Source organism: Cyanistes caeruleus, chromosome 1 (genome assembly GCF_971803275.1).
Source record: "Cyanistes caeruleus chromosome 1, bCyaCae1.hap1.1, whole genome shotgun sequence".
NCBI lineage: Eukaryota > Metazoa > Chordata > Aves > Passeriformes > Paridae > Cyanistes > Cyanistes caeruleus.
Genome location: NC_141701.1, coordinates 1162353 through 1177186, shown reverse-complemented (window position 1 = coordinate 1177186; position 14834 = coordinate 1162353). Strand labels below are relative to the sequence as shown.

At 41.2% G+C, this 14834-nt stretch overlaps 1 protein-coding gene across 1 annotated transcript in view; it reads right to left on the bottom strand.

Annotated features, from left to right (window-relative positions):
- The window catches only part of TONSL (tonsoku like, DNA repair protein), a 94132-nt gene that overhangs the window by 8136 nt on the left and 71162 nt on the right, over positions 1–14834 (bottom strand). The window contains exons 21-24 of the mRNA XM_086877294.1: positions 12327–12405; positions 10607–10902; positions 7705–7846; positions 2018–2196 (exon numbers count right to left, since the gene is read on the bottom strand). Coding sequence (XP_086733420.1) covers positions 2018–2196; positions 7705–7846; positions 10607–10902; positions 12327–12405 — 696 coding nt within the window. The remainder of the gene's footprint in view (positions 1–2017; positions 2197–7704; positions 7847–10606; positions 10903–12326; positions 12406–14834) is intronic.

Genomic DNA, 14834 nt, shown 5'->3' with positions numbered 1-14834 from the left:
GAATGGGAACAATGGGAATGACAATGGGAATGACCAAGGGAGCAATGGGAATAATGGGAACAATGGGGATAATGGGAACAACGGGAATGACAATGGGAATTCCACAGGGAATAACGGGAATGGGAACAATGGGAACAATGGGAATGGGAACAATGGGAACAACGGCAATAATGGAAAGAATGGGAACGGGAACGACGGCAATGGGAACATTCCCAACATTCCCAGCATTCCCAGCATTCCCGATATCCCAACATTCCCAGCATTCCCAATCCCTCCGGAATTCCCAGAATTCCCAGACTTGCCTCAGGAATCGGCCCAGCTCCATTCCCAGAATTCTCGTCATTCCCAGAATTCCCAACATTCCCAGAATTCCCAACATTCCCGGGATTCCCAGAATTCCCAACATTCCCGGGATTCCCAGAATTCCCAACATTCCTAGGATTCCCAACATTCCCAGGATTCCCAACATTCCCAGAATCCCCGTCATTCCCAGGATTCTCGTCATTCCCAGGATTCTCGTCATTCCCAGGATTCCCAACATTCCTGGGATTCCCAGAATTCTTGTCATTCCCAGGATTCCCAACATTCCTGGGATTCCCAGAATCCCCGTCATTCCCAGGATTCCCAACATTCCCAGAATTCTCGTCATTCCCAGGATTCCCAGAATTCTCGTCATTCCCAGAATTCCCAACATTCCCAGAATTCCCAACATTCCCAGGATTCCCAGACCTGTCTCCAGAGCCAGCCCAGCTCCGTTCCCAGGGTTCCAACATTCCCAGAATTCCCGTCATTCCCGCCATTCCCGCCATTCCCGTCCCTGCCTGAGGAGCCAGCCCAGCTCCGTTCCCAGGGTTCCAACATTCCCAGAATTCCCAGAATTCCCAACATTCCCATCATTCCCAGAATTCCCGTCATTCCCGTCCCTGCCTGAGGAGCCAGCCCAGCTCCGTTCCCAGGGTTCCAACATTCCCAGAATTCCCAGAATTCCCATCATTCCCAGAATTCCCGCCATTCCCGCCATTCCCAACATTCCCGTCCCTGCCTGAGGAGCCAGCCCAGCTCCGTTCCCAGGGTTCCGCCATTCCCATCATTCCCAACATTCCCGCCATTCCCGTACCTGCCTGAGGAGCCAGCCCAGCTCCGATCCCAGGGTTCCACCATTCCCAGAATTCCCAACATTCCCATCATTCCCGTCCCTGCCTGAGGAGCCAGCCCAGCTCCGTTCCCAGGGTTCCGCCATTCCCAGAATTCCAGTCATTCCCGTCATTCCCGCCATTCCCGTACCTGCCTGAGGAGCCAGCCCAGCTCCGTTCCCAGGGTTCCACCATTCCCAGAATTCCCATCATTCCCGCCATTCCCGCCGTTCCCGTACCTGCCTGAGGAGCCAGCCCAGCTCCGATCCCAGGGTTCCAACATTCCCAGAATTCCCACCATTCCCATCATTCCCAGAATTCCCATAATTCCCAGAATTCCCACCATTCCCAACATTCCCGTCCCTGCCTGAGGAACCAGCCCAGCTCCGTTCCCAGAGTTCCACCATTCCCAAAATTCCCAGAATTCCTGCCATTCCCGTCATTCCCGCCATTCCCGTACCTGCCTCAGGAGCCAGCCCAGCTCCGTTCCCAGGGTTCCACCATTCCCATCATTCCCGTCATTCCCAACATTCCCGCCATTCCCGTACCTGCCTGAGGAGCCAGCCCAGCTCCAATCCCAGGGTTCAAACATTCCCATCATTCCCATCATTCCCGTCATTCCCATCATTCCCGTCATTCCCATCATTCCCGCCATTCCCGTACCTGCCTGAGGAGCCAGCCCAGCTCCGTTCCCAGGGTTCCAACATTCCCAGAATTCCCAGAATTCCCAGAATTCCCAACATTCCCAGAATTCCCGCCATTCCCGCCATTCCCACCATTCCCGTACCTGCCTGAGGAGCCAGCCCAGCTCCGTTCCCAGGGTTCCAACATTCCCAGGATTCCCAGAATTCCCAACATTCCCATCATTCCCGCCATTCCCGTACCTGCCTGAGGAGCCAGCCCAGCTCCGTTCCCAGGGTTCCTCCGCTCCGCTTTTTCCCGCTGACCGAATCCAGCTCCAGGTTCCGGATGTTCCGGCCCGGGATCGTCCTCAGGAGCCTCCTGAGCCCGGCCGGGCCCAGAGCATTGCAGGACAGGGACAGCGTCCGCAGCGGGGACAGCTCTGACCACGAAGGGTTAATCCCAAAATTCCCAACATTCCCAGGATTCCAAGCGCTTTTCCCAGAATTTCCAGGATTTTTCCCAAAATTCCCGGGATTTTCCCCCAGAATTCCCGCCATTCCCACCCAGAGCGTTGCAGGACAGGGACAGCGTCCGCAGCGGGGACAGCTCTGACCACAAAGGGTTAATCCCAGAATTCCCAGAATTCCCAAAATTCCCGAAATTCCCAGGATTCCAAGCGCTTTTCCCAAAATTCCCGGGATTTTCCCCCAAAATTCCCGGGATTTTCCCCAAAATTCCCGTGAGCTTCCCCCAGAATTCCCACCATTCCCACCCGGAGCGTTGCAGGACAGGGACAGCGTCCGCAGCGGGGACAGCTCTGACCGCAAAGGGTTAATCCCAAAATTCCCAAAATTCCCAACATTCCCAGGATTCCAGGCGCTTTTCCCAGAATTTCCAGGATTTTTCCCAAAATTCCCGGGATTTTCCCCCAAAATTCCCACCATTCCCACCCGGAGCGTTGCAGGACAGGGACAGCGTCCGCAGCGGGGACAGCTCTGACCGCAAAGGGTTAATCCCAAAATTCCCAAAATTCCCAACATTCCAAGCGCTTTTCCCAGAATTTCCAGGATTTTCCCCAAAATTCCCGGGATTTTTCCCAGAATTCCCACCATTCCCACCCAGAGCGTTGCAGGACAGGGACAGCGTCCGCAGCGGGGACAGCTCTGACCACGAAGGGTTAATCCCAGAATTCCCAACATTCCCAAAATTCCCAACATTCCCAGGATTCCAAGCGGTTTTTCCAGAATTTCAGGGATTTTTCCCAAAATTCCTGGGGTTTTCCCCAAAGTTCGAAGAATTTTCCCCCCCAAGTTCTGATTTCTTCCCCCCAAATTCCCAGGATTTTCCCCCAGATTCTGTTTTTTCCCAAAATTCCCAGATTTTCCCAAAATTCCCAGATTTTCCCCCCAAATTCCCAGAATTTTCCCCAAAATTCTGATTTTTTTTCCCCTAAATCTTGATTTTTCCCCAAAATTCCCAGGATTTTCCCCCCAAATTCTGATTTTTTCCCCCCAAATTCCCAGGATATTTCCCTCAAATTCTGATTTTTCCCAGAATTTCCAGATTTTTCCCCAAATTCCCGATTTTTTCCCCAAAGAATCCCAGTGTTTTTATCCAAATTCCCAAGATTTCCCCCGAATTCCAGGAATTTTCCCCAAAATCCTGATTTTTTACCCCAAAATTCCCAGGATTTTCCCCCAAAATTCTGATTTTTCCCCCCAAATTCCCAGGATTTTCCCACCAAATTCTGATTCTTCCCAGAATTCACAGATTTTTCCAAAAATTCCAGGAATTTTCCCCAAAATTCCTGGGATTTTCCCCAAAATTCCCACCATTCCCACCCAGAGCGTTGCAGGACAGGGACAGCGTCCGCAGCGGGGACAGCTCTGACCACGAAGGGTTAATCCCACAATTCCCAACATTCCCAAAATTCCCAACATTCCCAGGATTCCAGGCGCTTTTCCCAGAATTTCCAGGAATTTTTCCCAAAATTCCCAGGATTTTCCCCCAAAATTCCCACCATTCCCACCCAGAGCGTTGCAGGACAGGGACAGCGTCCGCAGCGGGGACAGCTCTGACCGCAAAGGGTTAATCCCAAAATTCCCAAAATTCCCAAAATTCCCAACATTCCAGGCGCTTTTCCCAGAATTTCCAGGATTTTCCCCAAAATTCCCGGGATTTTTCCCAGAATTCCCACCATTCCCACCCAGAGCGTTGCAGGACAGGGACAGCGTCCGCAGCGGGGACAGCTCTGACCACGAAGGGTTAATCCCAGAATTCCCAACATTCCCAAAATTCCCAACATTCCCAGGATTCCAAGCGGTTTTTCCAGAATTTCAGGGATTTTTCCCAAAATTCCTGGGGTTTTCCCCAAAGTTCGAAGAATTTTCCCCCCCAAGTTCTGATTTCTTCCCCCCAAATTCCCAGGATTTTCCCCCAGATTCTGTTTTTTCCCAAAATTCCCAGATTTTCCCAAAATTCCCAGATTTTCCCCCCAAATTCCCAGGATTTTCCCCAAAATTCTGATTTTTTTTCCCCTAAATCTTGATTTTTCCCCAAAATTCCCAGGATTTTCCCCCCAAATTCTGATTTTTTCCCCCCAAATTCCCAGGATATTTCCCTCAAATTCTGATTTTTCCCAGAATTTCCAGATTTTTCCCCAAATTCCCGATTTTTTCCCCAAAGAATCCCAGTGTTTTTATCCAAATTCCCAAGATTTCCCCCGAATTCCAGGAATTTTCCCCAAAATCCTGATTTTTTACCCCAAAATTCCCAGGATTTTCCCCCAAAATTCTGATTTTTCCCCCCAAATTCCCAGGATTTTCCCACCAAATTCTGATTCTTCCCAGAATTCACAGATTTTTCCAAAAATTCCAGGAATTTTCCCCAAAATTCCTGGGATTTTCCCCAAAATTCCCACCATTCCCACCCAGAGCGTTGCAGGACAGGGACAGCGTCCGCAGCGGGGACAGCTCTGACCACAAAGGGTTAATCCCAGAATTCCCAGAATTCCCAAAATTCCCAACATTCCCAGGATTCCAAGCGGTTTTTCCAGAATTTCAGGGATTTTTCCCAAAATTCCTGGGGTTTTCCCCAAAATTTGAAGAATTTTCCCCCCCAAGTTCTGATTTTTTCTTCCCCCCAAATTCCCAGGATTTTCCCCCAGATTCTGTTTTTTCCCAAAATTCCCAGATTTTCCCAAAATTCCCAGGATTTTCCCCAAAATTCTGATTTTTTTTTTCCCCTAAATCTTGATTTTTCCCTAAAATTCCCAGGATTTTCCCCCCAAATTCTGATTTTTTCCCCCCAAATTCCCAGGATATTTCCCTCAAATTCTGATTTTTCCCAGAATTTCCAGATTTTTCCCCAAATTCCCGATTTTTTCCCCAAAGAATCCCAGTGTTTTTATCCAAATTCCCAGATTTTTCCCAAAATTACAGGAATTTTCCCCAAAATTCTGATTTTTTTCCCCAAAATTTCCAGGATTTCCCCCCAAATTCTGATTGTTTTTCCCCAAAATTCCCAGGATTTTCCTCCCAGATTCTGATTTTTTGCAGAATTCCAAGACTTTTCCCAAAATTCCCAAGATTCCAAAGATTCCCCCAAAATCCCAGGAATTTTCCCCCAAATTCCCATTTTTTCCCCCAGAATTCCCAGGATTTTTCCCAAAATTCCGTCTTTTCAAAAAAATCCCAACTTTCCCTCCAAAAATTCCATTTCACCCCCAAAAATTCCCATTTTTTCCCTCTAAAATCCCATTTTTCCCCCAAAAAATTGCTGGTTTTCCCCTTAAATCCCCATTTTTTCCCCCCAAATTCCCATTTTCCCCCCTGGAATTCCCAGGATTTTTCCCAGAATTCCTTCATTTCCTAAAATCCCAATTTTCCCTCCAAAAATCCCAATTTTCCCCTCCAAAACCCCCATTTCACCCCCAAAAATTCCCATTTTTCCCCTTAAAAATCCCATTTTTTCCCCCCAAATTCCCATTTTTCCCCCAGAATTCCCAGGATTTTTCCCAGAATTCCCTCTTTTCCAAAAATCCCAATTTTCCCCTCCAAAAATTCCATTTCACCCCCAAAAATTCCCATTTTTCCCCTTTAAAATCCCATTTTTCCCCCAAAAATTCCCATTTTTTCCCCCTAAAACCCATTTTTTTCCCCCGAATTCCCATTTTTCCCCCCGAATTCCCGTTTTTCCCCCGGAATTGCGGGCTCTGCTCACCGGGGATGGGGAAGGGGCTCTCCAGGCCACAGCTCCGGGCCTGCAGCGCCACCAATCCCAACACAAACCCCAACATTTCCCCAAAATCCCCAATTTTTCTCCCCAAATTCCCATTTTTTCCCCCCAGAATTCCCAGGATTTTTCCCAGAATTCCTTCATTTCCTAAAATCCCAATTTTCCCTCCAAAAATCCCAATTTTCCCCTCCAAAAATTCCATTTTACCCCCCAAAAAAATCTCATTTTTTCCCCAAAAATTCCCATTTTTCCCCCAAAATCCCATTTTTTTCCCCAGAATTCCCAGGGTTTTTCCCAGAATTCCCTCTTTTCCAAAAAATCCCAATTTTCCCCCAAAAACCCCCATTTCACCCCCAAAAATTCCCATTTTTTCTCTCTAAAATCCCATTTTTCCCCAAAAAAATTCCCATTTTTTCCCCCTTAAAACCCCATTTTTTTCCCCCAAATTCCCATTTTTTCCCCCAGAATTCCCAGGATTTTTCCCAAAATTCCCTCATTTCCTAAAATCCCAATTTTCCCTCCAAAAATCTCATTTCACCCCCAAAAATTCCCTTTTTTTCTCCGTTAAAATCCCATTTTTTCTCCCTAAATTCCCGTTTCTTTTCCCCAAATTCCCATTTTTCCCCCAGAATTCCCAGGATTTTTCCCACAATTCCCTCTTTTCCAAAAATCCCAATTTTCCCCCAAAAACCCCCATTTCACCCCCAAAAAATCCCATTTTCCCCTCTAAAATCCCATTTTTCGCAATAAATCCCCATTTTTTTCCCCAAATTCCCATTTTCCCCCCAGAATTCCCAGGGTTTTTCCCAGAATTCCATCTTTTCCAAAAATCCCAATTTTCCCCCAAAAACCCCCATTTCACCCCCAAAAATTCCCATTTTTCCCCTTTAAAATCCCAATTTTTCCCCAAAAATTCCCATTTTCCCCCAGAATTTCCGGGATTTTTCCCAGAATTCCCTCTTTAACAAAAATCCCAATTTTCCCCTCCAAAAAATCCATTTCACCCCCAAAAAAATCTCATTTTTTCCGTTTAAAATCCCATTTTTTTGCCAAAAATTCCCATTTTTTCCCCCTAAAACCCATTTTTTTCCCCCCCGAATTCCCGTTTTTCCCCCCAAATTCCCGTTTTTCCCCCCGAATTCCCGTTTTTCCCCCGGAATTCCCGTTTTTCCCCCGGAATTGCGGGCTCTGCTCACCGGGGATGGGGAAGGGGCTCTCCAGGCCGCAGCTCCGGGCCTGCAGCGCCACCAATCCCAACACAAACCCCAACATTCCCCCAAAATCCCCTCTTTTTTCTCCAGAATTCCCAGGGTTTTTCCCAGAATTCCATCATTTCCTAAAATCCCAATTTTCCCCTCCAAAAATCCCAATTTTCCCCTCCAAAAATCCCAATTATCCCCTCCAAAACCCCCATTTCACCCCCAAAAATTCCCAGTTTTCCCCTTAAAAATCCCATTTTTTCCCCCCAAATTCCCATTTTTCCCCCAGAATTCCCAGGATTTTTCCCAGAATTCCCTCTTTTCCAAAAATCCCAATTTTCCCCTCCAAAAATTCCATTTCACCCCCAAAAATTCCCATTTTTCCCCTTTAAAATCCCATTTTTCCCCAAAAAATTCCCATTTTTTCCCCCTAAAACCCATTTTTTCTCCCCAAATTCCCGTTTTTCCCCCCGAATTCCCGTTTTTCCCCCGGAATTGCGGGCTCTGCTCACCGGGGATGGGGAAGGGGCTCTCCAGGCCGCAGCTCCGGGCGTGCAGGGCCAGCAGGGCCGGGCAGCGCCGCAGCAGCTCCCGAACGGCGCCGGCGCCGTCGGCGCCCAGCGGGTTCCGGCTCAGCTCCAGCTCCTCCAGGCACTGCCACAATTCCCGGCAATCGCAGCGAAAAACACAAAAACATTTATGGGAATGTTTTGGGGATTTTTTGGGATTTTTTTAGGAATTTTAAGGAATTTTTTGGGATTTTTTAGGGATTTTTGGGGGATTTTTGGGGGATTTTTTAGGGATTTTTGGGGGATTTTTTAGGAATTTTTTTGGATTTTTTAGGGATTTTTGGGGGATTTTTGGGGTTTTTTTAGGAATTTTTGGGGGATTTTTTTGGAATTATTTGGGGATTTTTTTTATTTTTTAGGAATTTTTTCAGAATTATTTTAGGAATTTTTTCAGAATTTTTGGGGGGATTTTTTGGGGATTTTTTGGGAATTTTTTGGAGATTTTTTTGAGATTTTTTTTGGATTTTTTTAGGAATTTTTTCAGAATTTTGGGGGGGATTTTTTGGAAATTTTTTAGGAATTTTGGGGGAATTTTTTTTTTATTGATTTGGTGATTTTTTCAGGGATTTTGGGGCTTTTTGAGGATTTTTTCAGGTTTTTTTTTTCCTTTTTTTATTTTTTTGGTGATTTTTTCCGGGATTTCAGGTCTTTTTGGGGGGATTTTGGGGATTTTTTTCCAGTTTTTTTTTTCCTTTTTTAATATTTTTGGTGATTTTTTCAGAGATTTTGGGTCTGTTTGGGGGGGATTTTTGAGGATTTTTTTTCAGTTTTTTTTTTTTATTTTTTTTGGTGATTTTCTCAGGGATTTTGGGTCTGTTTGGGGGTATTTTTGAGGATTTTCTTTCAGTTTTATTTTTAATTTTTTTGGTGATTTTTTCAGGGATTTTGGGGCTTTTTGGGTGGATTTTTGGGGATTTTTTTCAAGTTTTTTTTTTTCCTTTTTTAATTTTTTTGGTGATTTTTTTCAGGGATTTTGGGGCTTTTTGGGGGCATTTTTGAGGATTTTTTTCCAGTTTTTTTTTTGTTTAATTTTTTTGGTGATTTTTTCAGAGATTTTGGGGCTTTTGGGGGGATTTTTTTCAGGTTTTTTTTTTTCCTTTTTTATTTTTTTTGGTGATTTTTTCAGAGATTTTGGGTCTGTTTGGGGGGATTTTTTGAGGATTTTCTTTCAGTTTTATTTTTAATTTTTTTTGTGATTTTTTCAGGGATTTTGGGTCTGTTTGGGGGGATTTTTAGGAGGATTTTTTTTCAGTTTTTTTTTAATTTTTTTGGTGATTTTTTCAGGGATTTTTGGGCTTTTGGGGGGATTTTTTTCAGGGTTTTTTTTTTCCTTTTTTATTTTTTTTGGTGATTTTTTCAGGGATTTTGGGGATTTTTGGGAGGATTTTTTTTCAGTTTTTTTTTAATTTTTTTGGTGATTTTTTCAGGGATTTTGGGGCTTTTTGGGGGGATTTTTTTCAGGTTTTTTTTTTTCCTTTTTTATTTTTTTGGTGATTTTTTCAGGGATTTTGGGGCTTTTTGGGGAGATTTTTGAGGATTTTTTCCCAGGTTTTTTTTTAATTTTTTTGGTGATTTTTTCACGGATTTTGGGGCTTTTTGGAGGATTTTTGAGGATTTTTTTTCCTTTTTTATTTTTTTGTGATTTTTTCAGGGATTTTGGGTCTGTTTGGGGGGATTTTTAGGAGGATTTTTTTTCAGTTTTTTTTTAATTTTTTGTGGTGATTTTTTCAGAGATTTTGCGGCTTTTGGGGGGATTTTTTTCCGGTTTTTTTTTTTCTTTTTATTTTTTTGGTGATTTTTTCAGGGATTTTGGGTCTGTTTGGGGGGATTTTTGAGGATTTTCTTTCAGTTTTATTTTTAATTTTTTGTGGTGATTTTTTCAGGGATTTTGGGGCTTTTTGGGGGGATTTTTGAGGATTTTTTTCCAGTTTTTTTTTTTTAAAATTTTTTTGGTGATTTTTTCAGGGATTTTGGGGCTTTTGGGGGGATTTTTTCAGGTTTTTTTTTTCCTTTTTTATTTTTTTGGTGATTTTTTCAGGGATTTTGGGGCTTTTTGGGGGGGGATTTTTGGGGGGATTTTGGAGGATTTTTTTTCAGGGTTTTTTTTTATTTTTTTGGTGATTTTTTCAGGGATTTTGGGGCTTTTTTGAGGATTTTTTCAGGTTTTTTTTTTTTCCTTTTTAAATTTTTTTTGTGATTTTTTCAGGGATTTTTGGGCTTTTTGGAGGATTTTTGAGGATTTTTTTTCCTTTTTTATTTTTTTGTTGATTTTTTCAGGGATTTCGGGGCTTTTTGGGGGGATTTTTCAGGGTTTTTTTTTCCTTTTTTATTTTTTTGGTGATTTTTTCAGGGATTTTGGGGCTTTTTGGGGGCATTTTTGAGGATTTTTTTCAGTTTGGTTTTTTTTTCCTTTTTTATTTTTTTGGTGATTTTTTCGGGGATTTTGGGGCCTTTTGGGGATTTTTTTCAGGGTTTTTTTTTCCTTTATTATTTTTTTGGTGATTTTTTCAGGGATTTCAGGGCTTTTTGGGGGGGGATTTTTGAGGATTTTTTTTCCTTTTTTATTTTTTTGATGATTTTTTCAGGGATTTTTGGGCTTTTTAGAGGATTTTTGAGGATTTTTTTTCCTTTTTTATTTTTTTGCTGATTTTTTCAAGGATTTCAGGTCTTTTTGGGGGGGTGATTTTTTCCCGCTTTTTCAACTCTTTTTATCAAATTCTTTCCTATTTTTGTGCGATTTTTTTTTTACATCTCCATACATTTTTTTTAACATTTTTAACATTTCTTTTTTTTCCTTTCATCCCAAAAAAAATCCCTCGGGATCCCCCCAAAAATTCCCAAATACCTTCAAAGCCTCTCCAGCGGCGCAGAGGCTCCGAATTCCGTCGGATCCGATCCCGGTTCCCGCCAAATCCAAGCGAACCAAGCGAGGCAGAGTCACCAAAGCGACCCCGAGCTCGGAAATTCCCGAATCCGCAATTCCCAAATTCCGGAGCCGCAGCTCCCGCAGCTGCTCCTGCAACTTCAGCGACCTCAAAAACGCCGGGATTTGAACCGCAGGGATCCTGAGCCCACCTGGAATTTCCAGCCAGGAATTTTGGGATTGAAGCTCCAGGAGTTTAAGGAGAGGTGGGAAAGGGGCTGGGAAAAAAAAAAAGAGGGAAAAAAAAATTTACTCGTAATATTCCCTAAAAATCCCTCTCAAAAATTAGCACAAAATCCCACAAAAATTCCCTACAAAATTCCTTTAAAATTTCCCTTTAAAACACCAGAAAATTTCCCAAAAAATCACCCCAAAATGGCCTAAAAATTCCCATAAAATCACCCAAAAAATCCCCCAAATTTTCCCCAAATCTCTCCCAGGGATCCTCAGGATCATTCCCTAAAATTCCTGGGATGATCCCGAGGGATTTGGGGGGACAGAGAGGGATGAAAACACCCAAAATCCCCACAAAATTCTCAAAAAAATTCCCACGAAATTCCCTTTAAATCACTAGAAAATTAAAAAAAAAAAAATCCCCCAAGAATTCCCTTAAAATCCCCCCAAAATTCCCATAAAATTCCCATAAAATTCCCAAAAAATTCCCACAAAATTCCCTTAAAATAAAAAAAAAATTCCCATAAATTCCCCCAAAATTCCCATAAAATCTCCATAAAATTCCCATAAAACCCCCCAAAAATTCCCTTAAAAAGCCCCAAGAATTCCCATAAAATCTCCAGAAAAATCCCATAAAATCTCCAGAAAACTCCCATAAAATCACAAAAAAATCCCCAAAAACTCCCACAAAATCCCCTTAAAATTCCCCAAAAATTCCCAAAAAATCCCCAGAAAATTCCCAAAAATCCCCCCAAAATCCCCCCCAAAATCCCCCAAAAATTCCCACAAAATCCCCCAAGAATTCCCATTAAATCTCCATAAAATTCCCATAAAATCACCAAAAATTCCCACAAAATCCCCTTAAAGCCCCCCGAAAATTCTAAGAATTCCCACAAAAATTCCCTTAAGATCCCCCAAGAATTCCCTTAAAACCCCCCAAGAATTCCCATAAAATCTCCATAAAATTCCCCAGAAATTCCCCCAAAATTCCCATAAAATCCCCCAAGAATTCCCATAAAACCCCCAAGAATTCCCTTAAAAACCCTCAAGAATTCCCCAAAATTTCCCCCAAAATCCCCTTAAAATCCCCCAAAAATTCCAAAAAATTCCCTGAAAATTCTCATAAAATCCCCCAAAAATTCCCATAAAATCTCCAGAAAATTCCCATAAAATCCCCTAAAAATTCCCTTAAAATCCCCCAAAAATTCCCATAAAATCTCCAGAAAATTCCCATAAAATCCCCTAAAAATTCCCTTAAAATCCCCCAAGAATTCCCATAAAATCCCCCAAAAATTCCCATTAAATCTCCATAAAATTCCCTTAAAATCACCAAAAAATTGCCAAAAATTCCCTCAAAATCCCCCAAATTCTCTCCAAAGTCTCTCCCAGGGATCCTCAGGATCATTCCCAGAATTCCCAGGTTATTCCCGAAGGATTTTTTGGGAATTTTGGGAATTTTGGGGCTCACCCAGGCCCAGGCTGGTGCAAACTCTCCGGTAGCGCTCCGGAAGCGGCGGCAAATCCCAACCTTCGATCTCTGCCTGCACCTGGAAAAATTCCCAAAAAAATCCAAAAATCCCATGAACATTCCCAAAAAATTGAAAAGAATTCCTTAAAAATCCTCCCCCCCAAAAAATTCCCAAAGAAATAAAAAAATCCCACTCAAAATATACCCTGAAAATGAAAATATTCCCAAAATAATCGCTCGAAATTCCCAAAAATTCCATCCCAAATCTTAAAAAATTCTGGAAAAATCCTCAAAAAAAAACCCCAAAAATTCAAAATAATCCTGAAATTCCTGGCATTCCCAGAATTCCCAAATTTCCACCATAATTCCCAAAATTTCTCTTCCCAAAACCCTTAAAATACCCACAAAAATACAAATGAAATCCCAAAAAATCCCCAAAATATCTTCCCAAAATTTCACCAAAAAAATCTCCCAAAAATCCCAAAAAGTGCCAAAAATAAACCCCAAGAAAGTCCCCAAAAGATCTCCAAAAAAGCCCCAAAAAATCCCAAAAAGTCCTTAAAAAATCACCCCAAAAAACCCTCAAACATCCCAAAAAATCCCCCAGAAATTCCTGAAAAATTCACAAAAAAATCCTTAATTAACCCCAAAAATCCAAAAAAAATACCCAAAAAAATCCCCCCTAAAAATCCTAAAATAATCCCAAAAAAAACCCCCCAAAATTCTTCAAAAATCACAGAAAAATCCCAAAAATCCCCCAAAAAATCCCCCCAAATTCCTCAAAAATCCCAGAAAAATCCCAAAAATGTCTCCCAAATATCCCCCAAAAAATCCCCAAAAAATCCCCCAAAAATCAAAATAAATCCCAAAAAAATCCCCTAAAAAAAGTCTTTAAAAATGCCCAAAGACTCCCTAAAAAATTCCCCAAAAATCAAAATAAATCCCAAAAAAATCCCCTAAAAAATTCTTTAAAAATGCCCAAAGACTCCCTAAAAAATTCCCCAAAAATTCTTTAAAAATCCCAAAAAAATCCCTAAAAAAATCCCCAAAAATCCCCCCAAAATTCCCAAAAACCCCCCAAAAAGTCCCCAAAAATCTCAAGTAATCCCTTAAAACCCCCCCCAAAAATGTCTAAAAAATCCCCAAAAATCAATATAAATCCCCAAAAATCCCCCCCAAAAAATACGAAAAAAATCTCCACAAAGTCTCCAAAAAATCCACAAAAAATCCCAAAAAATTTTCACAAAAATTCCACAAAAAATCCACAAAAAATCCAAAAGAAATTCCCCCAAAAATTCCAAAAAAAACCTCAAAAATGCCTTGAAACCCCCCCAAAAATCTCTAGAAAAATCCCCACAAATTAAAAATAAATCCCAAAAAAATCCCCCCAAAAAGTCCTGAAAAAAATTTTAAAAAAAACCCAAAAAATTCCCAAAACCCCCCAAAAAAATCCCCCCAAAATCCCCAAAAATTCAAAAAAAAATCCCCAAAAAATAATCCTAAAAAAAAATCCCCAAAAAACTAAAAAAACCCAAAAAAACCCCAAAAAATCTCCAAAAAATCCCAAAAAATCCTAAAAAAACTCCCAAAAAATCTCCAAAAAATCCCAAAAAATCCTAAAAAAACTCCCAAAAAAGTTCCCAAAAATCCCAAAAAAACCCCAAAAAATCCTAAAAAACTCCCAAAAAATCTAAAAAAAAAATCCCAAAAAATCAAAAAAAAACCCCAAAAAATCCCAAAAATTCCTAAAAAAACTCCCCAAAAAATTTCCCCAAAAAATCTCCAAAAAAACTCCCAAAAAATCTCAAAAAAATCCCAAAAAATCCCAAAAAATCCCCAAAAAATCCTAAAAAAACTTCCAAAAAACTCCCAAAAAATCTCCAAAAAATCCCAAAAAATCCTAAAAAAACTCCCAAAAAATCTCCAAAAAATCCCAAAAAATCCTAAAAAAACTCCCAAAAAAATTTCCCCAAAAAATCTTCCCAAAAAATCCAAAAAATTCCTATAAAAACTCCCAAAAAACTTCCCAAAAAATCTCAATAAAAATCCCCAAAAATCCTAAAAAAACTCCCCAAAAAATTCCCAAAAATCCCAAAAAAACCCCAAAAAATCCTAAAAAAACTCCCAAAAAATCTCCAAAAAATCCCAAAAAATCCCAAAAAATCCCAAAAATTCCTAAAAAAACTCCCCAAAAAATTTCCCCAAAAAATCTCAAAAGAAATCCGAAAAATTCCTAAAAAAACTCCCAAAAAAACTTCCCAAGAAATCTCAATAAAAATCCCAAAAAATCCCAAAAAAACTCCCAAAAAATCCCAAAAAATCTCAAAAAAATCCCAAAAAATCCTAAAAAATCTCCCAAAAAATCTCCAAAAAATCCCAAAAATCCCCAAAAAATCCCAAAAATTCCTAAAAAAACTCACAAAAAATCTCCTAGAAATGCCAAAAAAATCGGAAAAAATTCCCAAAAAACTCCCAAAAAATCCCAAAAAATCCCCAAAAAATCCCAAA